The sequence below is a fragment of the Montipora foliosa genome, chromosome 8 (genome assembly GCF_036669935.1).
Source record: "Montipora foliosa isolate CH-2021 chromosome 8, ASM3666993v2, whole genome shotgun sequence".
Taxonomy (NCBI): Eukaryota; Metazoa; Cnidaria; class Anthozoa; order Scleractinia; family Acroporidae; genus Montipora; species Montipora foliosa.
Genome location: NC_090876.1, coordinates 49,229,396 through 49,239,395, shown reverse-complemented (window position 1 = coordinate 49,239,395; position 10,000 = coordinate 49,229,396). Strand labels below are relative to the sequence as shown.

The window sequence follows — 10,000 nt, the reverse complement described above, 5'->3', positions numbered from 1 at the left end:
ATCCAGCAAGCCTCTCTCACCGGTAATATCAGGGACATGAATGTGGGCATCAAGCAAGCAACAGGCAAGCCAGTCAAGAAAACTGTGCCCTTAAAATCCAAAACAGGGGAAGTTATCACAGCCCAGGACAAACAGCTAGAAAGATGGGTCGAGCATCTTCTTGACCTTTACTCCAGAATAAGCACAGTCTCTCAGGAAGCACTTGATACTATTGAAGATCTGCCCGTACTGGAGGAACTTGACGCCGAGCCGACCATGGAAGAACTTAGCAAAGCTATTGATGCGTTGTCAAGCAGCAAAGCATGGGGAGAAGATGGCATACACCCTGAAATCATCAAGTGTGGCAAGTCAGCCCTCCTGTGCCTTTGCTGGAGTGAAGGGAAGGTACCTCAGGATATGCGCGACTCCAAGATCGTCACACTGTACAAATGCAAGGGTGACCGCAGTGATTGCAATAACTACCTGGGCAAATCTTTGCTGATTATCGTAGGCAAGGTTTTTGCCGGTGTAGTACTGTCTCACCTGCAAGTCCTTGCCAGCCACGTTCTTCTTGAGTCTCAATGTGGCTTTAGGGCAGAGCGTTCCATGGTCGATATGATTTTCTCCATTTGACAAATGCAAGAGAAGTGCCGTGAACAACAGATGCCACTCAACAGATGTCATCAATCTTACCAAGGCTTTTGACCTTGTGAGCAGGAGTGGCCTGTTCAAGCTCCTGAAGAAGATCGGCTGCCCCCCCCCCCCCCCCCCTAGGCTACTTAACATCATTGCCTCCTTCCATGACGGCATGCAGGGCACAGTGAGCTACAACAGTGCCTCATCAGAACCCTTTAAGATCATGAGTGGTGTAAAACAAGGTTGCGTCCCTGCGCCAACTCTGTTCAGCATCTTCTTCTCACTATTGCTGAACTTCACTTTTCAGCACTCCAAGGAGGGGGTCTACCTGCACACCAGGAGTGATGGGAAACTGTTCAGTCTGTCCCGAATGAGGGCAAAGACCAAGGTCCAGACTGTCCTCCTCAGAGAAATGCTGTTTGCTGACGATGCGGCCCTGATCGCACACACCGAGGAAGGACTTCTACACCTTATCAACAGGTTTGCCCATGCTCTGTCGAAGTTGAGCAAGAGGGTGTGGGAAAACAGTCAGCTGACCTTGAATACCAAACTCAAGGTATACCAGGCATGCGTCCTCAGTACCTTACTATATGGCAGCAAGTCTTGGACGACACGCTAGACAGGAGAACCACCTGGAAAGCTTCCATCTGCGCTGCTTGTGACGGATCATGGGCATCACATAGCATGACAAAGTCACCAATGTTGCTGTGCTGGAGAAAGCAGGTTCTCTTAGCATGCATCTCATGCTTCGCAAGTGTCGACTTCGTTGGCTCGGTCGTGTACATCGTATGGAGGACGGCCATATACCAAAGGACATCTTGTATGGTGAGCTGGCTACAGGATGTCACCCACTAGGTCGGCCAGCACTGCATTTCAAGGATGTCTGCAAGCATAACTTGAAACTCACAGGCATTGACACAGAGAGCTAGGAGGCGCTTGCACTTGATCGCAATGGTTTGCACCATGCTGTCAATAGTGGGGTCAAGAGGGGCGAAGAGAAAAGGATCTTACAGCTGAAGGAAAGGAGAGAAAGGAGGAAAGCGAGGCAGGAGAACACAGCGGACACCCTGCACTCTGAATTTGTGTGTCTGCTGTTGCAGAGACTGTCATGCATGGAAAGGGCTGCTGAACCATGAAAGATGCTGCTCTCAGCAGTCCCAATGACTACACATGGTGTATAGCATTGTCTCTCGAGACAGAAGGATGCCTACTACAGTCACTTTTTAACTTAAAAAGTGCCTACAATCTAGGGTAACACACTTTTCTGCGATTGGGCTCAATCTCAGCACCTTTGAAATTATTCCTTTCTTTTGGTATTGCCTTTCAACTTATTTTAATAAGCCCACGTTTGATGTCACTTTATTTATACTAATAAGTGAAGTATGATCATCTGGGTGAGTGTAGTGAGAAGGGCTCTTTAGGATGACATAGACTGAGGGCTTCGACAACTTGTAAAAGAGTGCAATTCATCTTCAGAGTCAAGTGATTTGTGTAATGTCAGTACATTTAGATGGTATAAACACTCTGGTCATTGATGTAATTGGTCAACTAGGTTGTGATGTTACTCAACAACTCAGTTGATCGTACGGAAGATCATACTTCAATTAATAATTATTATGATAGATAAGACTCCTGGGTTCAAACAATTTATTATTTTGATGTCACCCAACTGCATATTGGACTGGATAAAAGGGTCTAAAGCCAAGAAAATTGAATTAAACTGGTACTGTGTTAATTAAATCGAAAGGCGTGCTCACTTACTTTAAGCATGATGGGAATACTTGCTATGGCCTTTGTCACATTCCCCTGAGTTTGATTGTCAATTTTCCATTGCAAGGTAACCTGAAGTTTGGCTTTGTATGTAGTACCACGTTCCCGACACTAAAACCAACAAGAGGGGAAAAAAGCAGTCAAAGTTTGCTGAGGATTCAAGCCTTAACTTCATGATTCAGTTTGTGATCAATAAAAGGACAGATGCATAAAAAAATTGATGATAACCATTTACATTCATCCGCCAACTTGTTGGCTCTATTGGTTGAGCATTGGAGTACTGTGCAGGAGGTAAAAGGATCAAAAATCCAACCACAGATGGCCCAGGCTCTCTATTGGTGACAATGTGGGGTTTATATAGGGAAATAGAGGACACACATTGTCCCGAATTGTACATCATATTGGTTAATAATTTTTAATTACACCCATAAAACCATTAATACATTACCTCTGCAGGATAGACCTTGTAATGTGTGGCATGAACATTTCTTTCTGATAATGTTGGCACCCCAACTGAAGCATCCTGAAAGTGGTGATTATGACAACAAAAAAATGCAAACCTTTAAGGTGGCTCAAACCAGTTTCAGTACTTGAAAGAGACCTTGTTATTAGAAGGATTGACACTCCAACACTTAATCACATACCATCTGAAACATCAATTATTGTTGAATAAGATGCAATCATTTTTGTGAAAAGAAAGTCCCATGGAAACAGGAAAACCTTGCAAAAACACCCTATATTTTGGCTTTAGCTGCTCATATCTGAAAAACGAACTTGATGATCCCAATTTTTTATTGCACAAAAGTCATCAGCCAGCCACGATAAAACTTTCTGCAAAGTTTAAAGAAATTCTGTGGAGCCGTTTCAGAGTTACCTTAAATTTTCAATTATTTAAGGTGGCTCAGAATCCGCTCCAGATAATTTTTTCAAACTTTGCAGAAAGTTTCACTCTGGCATGCTGATTACCAAATTAAAGAAATTAAAAATGGGGGTCACTGAGTTAGTTTTTGAGGTATGAGCAGCTAAAACCAAAATATGGGCTGTTTTTGCAGGTCTTTCTTGTTGCCACGGTAACTTTTTAAGTCACAAAAATGACCGATTCTTTTCAGCAATAATTGGTGTTTAATATGGTGCCATAATATGGAGCGTCATTAGTGACAAAATTCACTTTTAGTATTATGAAGTAGTTATGGGATTATGAGGTAGTTTTCTATTGAAGTAATTTTGGCATTATGAAGTAGTTTTGGCATCATGAAGTAGTTTTGGCATTATGAAGTAGTTATGGGATTATGAAGTAGTTTTGGCATTATGAAGTAGTTATGGGGTTATGAAGTAGTTTTGGCGTTATGAAGTAGTTTTAAAATTATGATGTAGTCTTGGCATTATGAAGTAGTTTTGGCATCATGAAGTAGTTTTGGCATTATGAAGTAGTTATGGGGTTATGAAGTAGTTTTGGCGTTATGGAGTAGTTTTAAAATTATGATGTAGTCTTGGCATTATGAAGTAGTTTTGGTATTATGAAGTAGTTTTGGCATTATGATGTAGTTTTGGCATTATGACGTAGTTTTGGAATTATGATGTAGTTTTGGCATTATGATGGTACCATGATTCTGTGCGAGTGTGCAATCGGGTAGGAAGGGGATCATGGGATAACAAAAAACCCGCGCAATCTGGACATGAAATCAACATGGCAGCCGGCAGTGAAGAGATCGCCAAGTCGCTGAATAAATGTGTTAAAAATCTGGCGACTGCTGCAGAGGCACTTCAAAAGTTAAGAAACGAAACTGGAAATCAAATATCTGAGAATAGACTGACAATGGTAAACCGCCCTACTGAGTTGAAGGAACATCGGAAATTGTTTGGATTAAACCTCCGTCTCACTCTAAATCTAAGTTTACCTCGAGCGTGTCATCGCCGTCGAATGTATAAAGAGGTTCAAGAATGGAAGTTGCAAGGTCTTGATTCCCATCCGTAACACTTGGACCCACAAGTTTTTCCTTTGTGCTAGTAGTAGGTGTTCACAAGTTCCAACGACGCGAGAAAAGATGGAGCTTATTGAATCATTTCCAGTATTGAAAGAATGTGGAGGATATGAAATAATGCGCTCGGTTGTTGGGTCTTGTAAATTGCTTGAAGTGTTACTTGTTCCTCCTGGAGGTTACAACGTCCCCTACTTGAAGTCATGCCTTCTTCAAGCAAAGGGTTACATCAGACCAATACAGAAACAACTTTCACTAGAGCCACTGTCAGAAAAAGATGATAGCTTCGCTGTAAGTATGACTTCCATATTAATCGTACATGTTAATCAAAATGTGAATTCGTAAAACCATAAGCAGCCCAAGTTCGCGTCACAACAGGCAGCGGTTGAGAATGTTAACGCGTTATAAGACCTTGTATGGGAAATAAAATACCGTCGATTATGAAGCCTCAAATAGGCTCAAGTTAACGTTCATTCAATAAAATGAATAAAACTGACTCACCTCTGGTGTATTCTTGTGCCTTTTGGAGCTTATTTTACCGTTTCGGGAATTCCTTGTCTTCATTGTTCTAAGACGAAGTCAAGGCTGCACACTAAGATTTCGACCGTAGTCAGCTCAGAGGCGGTTTGCGCCTCGAAAATCTATCCCAGCCGCGATTTTTTCACGCAAAGCTAAACCCCATCATTTGCGAACCTCGGTGAATGTTTCGTCGTCAAAAATCCCCAAGCACTTGGCTGGAAATGAGCATTTTCTGCTTCTGATTCCACGATAGCTGTTGAAAATAACAGCTGCTGATTACCAAATTGGTCATGGAGCTTGGGTCCGAGGTCAAATTAACTCCACCCTACTACTCAAATTAACTCCACCCGACTTCGTCTTAGAACAATGAAGACAAGGAATTCCCGAAACGGTAAAATAAGCTCCAAAAGGCACAAGAATACACCAGAGGTGAGTCAGTTTTATTCATTTTATTGAATGAACGTTAACTTGAGCCTATTTTAGGCTTCATAATCGACGGTATTTTATTTCCCATACAAGGTCTTATAACGCGTTAACTTTCCCAACCGCTGCCTGTTGTGACGCGAACTTGGGCTGCCTATGGTTTTACGAATTCACATTTTGATTAACATGTACGATTAATATGGAAGTCATACTTACAGCGAAGCTATCATCTTTTTCTGACAGTGGCTCTAGTGAAAGTTGTTTCTGTATTGGTCTGATGTAGCCCTTTGCTTGAAGAAGGCATGACTTCAAGTAGGGGACGTTGTAACCTCCAGGAGGAACAAGTAACACTTCAAGCAATTTACAAGACCCAACAACCGAGCGCATTATTTCATATCCTCCACATTCTTTCAATACTGGAAATGATTCAATAAGCTCCATCTTTTCTCGCGTCGTTGGAACTTGTGAACACATACTACTAGCACAAAGGAAAAACTTGTGGGTCCAAGTGTTACGGATGGGAATCAAGACCTTGCAACTTCCATTCTTGAACCTCTTTATACATTCGACGGCGATGACACGCTCGAGGTAAACTTAGATTTAGAGTGAGACGGAGGTTTAATCCAAACAATTTCCGATGTTCCTTCAACTCAGTAGGGCGGTTTACCATTGTCAGTCTATTCTCAGATATTTGATTTCCAGTTTCGTTTCTTAACTTTTGAAGTGCCTCTGCAGCAGTCGCCAGATTTTTAACACATTTATTCAGCGACTCGGCGATCTCTTCACTGCCGGCTGCCATGTTGATTTCATGTCCAGATTGCGCGGGTTTTTTGTTATTCCATGATCCCCTTCCTACCCGATTGCACACTCGCACAGAATCATGGTACCATCATAATGCCAAAACTACATCATAATTCCAAAACTACGTCATAATGCCAAAACTACATCATAATGCCAAAACTACTTCATAATACCAAAACTACTTCATAATGCCAAGACTACATCATAATTTTAAAACTACTCCATAACGCCAAAACTACTTCATAACCCCATAACTACTTCATAATGCCAAAACTACTTCATGATGCCAAAACTACTTCATAATGCCAAGACTACATCATAATTTTAAAACTACTTCATAACGCCAAAACTACTTCATAACCCCATAACTACTTCATAATGCCAAAACTACTTCATAATCCCATAACTACTTCATAATGCCAAAACTACTTCATGATGCCAAAACTACTTCATAATGCCAAAATTACTTCAATAGAAAACTACCTCATAACCCCATAACTACTTCATAATACTAAAAGTGAATTTTGTCACTAATAACGCTCCATACCATAACATTGCTGTTAAGTGATAAAGTGTTGGAGTGTCAATCCCTCTAATAAAGATGTGTTTTTCAGGTGATCGAACTGGTTCGAGCCACCAGAGCAGCATTCAGCAAGCTTAGAAACATATGGAAGAGCAGTCAACTGAAATTGAAAACTAAGCTGAAGATCTTTAAGTCCAACGTCATAGCTGTTCTGTTGTACGGTTGTGAAACATGGCGTATGACTAAAAGAGATGCGACCAAGCTAGACGTATTTCTACCTAAAAGTCTGAGGCTTATGAAGATCTATTGGCCAATGAAAATGTCGAATGAGGAGATTCGAAACCGGGCTAACATTGGCACCCTGAATGAGGAAATCTTCCGGCGGCGCTGGTGAAACCAACTAGCCTTTCCCTAGAGCAACATTACTTTTCTTGTTCATGAAAATGAGGCTATATCATGTACTTGGTCTTATTAGCACAAGGACAAAGGAACAATAATTTTAATAGCTGCCAATTATGAATAACATGGTCTATATATTTTCCCAATATTAATAATATTTTTTGTCCCTAATGCTTCATACCTGTACTACGTACCTAATAACTGTTTTTAATTAATAACTTACTGTGAAGTATAGAGTGACTCTCTGTCCATTGGCAAGCAAGAACTCCTGAGGATGAATTCCCTTAAAAGGAGTGATGAAAATGCAATCTGAACTTAATTTTCCTGTACATTTAGTTTACGATTCAAATCACTGGTAGACTGCAAAACAGTCATATTTTTTGCGAACGCAAGAGACAAAGTAAATATTCAAACAAAAGGTCTGGAACGAGTGTAGAAACGGCGAGGGAGAATGGGCGTGTGAGACTCGCGCGCTTCACACGCGAGGATCATGCTTACGGCGCTTCGTGCCTTCCGAAAATGGAAGAAAATGACTGTTTTGCAGTCTAAATCACTGGCAATAATTTTGTACCCAATAACAAACTTAATCCTTCTTGCACAAGCAGGGCTGCCACAGTGGTGAGAGCACTCGACTTCCACCAATGTGGCCCAGGATTGATGCCCTGATTTGACGCCATATGTGGGATGAGTTTTTTGGTTCCCTACTCTGCTCAGAGAGGTTTATCCCTGGGTACTCCGGTTTTCCCGTCTCCTCAAAAACCAACATTTGATTTGATTTGTTCTGATTTCAGTTGATTTGTAGTCTCCCCAATAAGTACAGAGCACTCGTGCTTGGCTAAATAACCATGAGACTTAAATAAAGTGATGATGATGATGATTATTATTATGATTATGATGATGATGATGATCATCATCATCATCATCATTATTATTATTATTATTATTATTATTATTATTATTATTAAGAGTCCGTATGAAATCAGCTGTTGAGTCATAAAATTATCATCACAATTTCTCGAAGACTTGGCTTGATAAAATCATCAACCACTCTAGCTAAGGATGTGAGGTATTGTTGATACTTAATTTGCAAAGAATGATTTTATGCCAAAGTGTCAGGGTGTAATAATTTTAATAATGAACTTAAATTAAGTGCCAAGTGTATTTAGTGCTGAGAAACTAATATTGTGGACACTGTAAAGAGATCAAATCGACACATACCAAATCATGGTTGGTTTTTGAGGAGAGGGGACAACCGGAGTACCTGGAGGAAAACCTTTGGACACAGAGTCTGGGAATCAAACCCAGGCCACATTGATGGGAAGCATGTACCCTCACTACTAGGCCAGCCCTGCATATCAACAAATATTTTCTTACAACAGAATCTATATGTAAGAAGGAATTTAGAGATTCATATGAACTGAACTATCCCAAATAAATTCACCCTCAATTGCATACCTGAACTGCTAGGGAAAGGCCTTCTTCCAACATAAAGTTGAAAGACTCAATATGAGGCCTGACAAGATCTTGCAGGGCCTACAGAGATAGGAAAACGAACATACAACCTGATTTACCTTATGATTTCATAGTGCAGCATAGGCTGAAAATAATATTATTTACACACTATGTACAGAAACAGGAAGTTACAGTATAAGTTCTCTTTTGTATTAAAATATACATGTAATGTATGAAATGAAGTTACACTCCACAAACATTCCACTAACATTTCACTTCCAACAAAGCGACAACTCACTCCTGCTACATCACCGGTCCCACCACCCCTTCATGCCTGATAAAATCTGGGTTCCTGGACTTAAATGTGCCAAACAAACATTAAGGACATGGAATCCTCAAATAATTATTGAAAACTTTTACCATAAATTAATTTTCGTTTCCGTACATACAAACTCCAAACGAAATTTCGTTGCTAGATTAGCAAATTTTCATCCTGTGTTCGAACTTTTGTGCAGCTCAGCAAAATTTTTTTGAAATTTCAGCCAAAAAATCACACTTCTTCCCCCATCAAAATTTTGGCGAAATTTCGAGAGAACAATAACCGAATTTCGTGGAAATTTGTTTGCATTCTTTTTGCACAGTACTATATAAAGACGGGCAGAAGATTCATTATCTGTCGAGACAAACTATATTTCGTTATGCATCTTAAACGACCCACATCAGAACATTTTTCGTCCAGACGGATAATGCGTCTTGTGACATCACGGTAGTCATGTCGGTGTCCCCAACGAATCCTCCTGGATTCGAGCTCTATTATCATGAAACGTTTTCATTTGTCTGAGTACAAAAACAAGGTTACTGATCAAGTGAACCATTAATATATTCAATTCAAACTTCATGTAAGGGATAGGGGAAATCCGGGGGGGGGGGGGGTACTTCCTTATAATAGGCTAATGGGGATGTGCCGCTGGTGATGCATTTTCACGACTGGATTGACTATAATGGAGTTACATTTTTAGTAGAGTTACTAGAATGGGGTCGCACATTTTCGGGATTTCTGGGATAAGAAAATTCTGGTAAGCAGGGATTTAAAAATAGGAAGATCCGCTGTTAAAAAATGGTTTGCGCTGTTGTTTTAATATTTAACAGTCGGCTCGGTACGGTACACTTGTAAATATTTACTGTAGGTGAAAAGTAAAGTGTTCTACATTCAATTTAACAAACGTGTCAATTCATTTAAGGATGACCTACTTAAAAGGCTTTATAAGGTAGAGGCATAATCAGAAAGTGACTACGTTGGGATAGCGAAAATGACATTAGCTCAAAAGGGACTATGATGGGGTCTATGATTGGTCACAGAATAGACTATGATGGGGTTGGGGTTCGGAGAGACCAGCAGCACATACCCAACAAAAATTGACCCAAGTACTCCCCCCCGCTCCCCCGGGGGGAAATCTGGCTATTTCATAGGGGATGAAGGCCGTTTACTATGAAATTCTGATATCTACAACGTGATTAT

At 40.6% G+C, this 10,000-nt stretch overlaps 1 protein-coding gene across 1 annotated transcript in view; it reads right to left on the bottom strand.

Moving 5' to 3' along the window:
* Positions 1-10,000, bottom strand: part of LOC138012485 (DNA-directed RNA polymerase I subunit RPA2-like) — a 48,774-nt gene that overhangs the window by 38,235 nt on the left and 539 nt on the right. Inside the window, exons 2-5 of the mRNA XM_068859268.1 lie at positions 8,485-8,562; positions 7,253-7,312; positions 2,834-2,908; positions 2,377-2,496 (exon numbers count right to left, since the gene is read on the bottom strand). Of these exons, the coding sequence (XP_068715369.1) occupies positions 2,377-2,496; positions 2,834-2,908; positions 7,253-7,312; positions 8,485-8,562 (333 nt within the window). The remainder of the gene's footprint in view (positions 1-2,376; positions 2,497-2,833; positions 2,909-7,252; positions 7,313-8,484; positions 8,563-10,000) is intronic.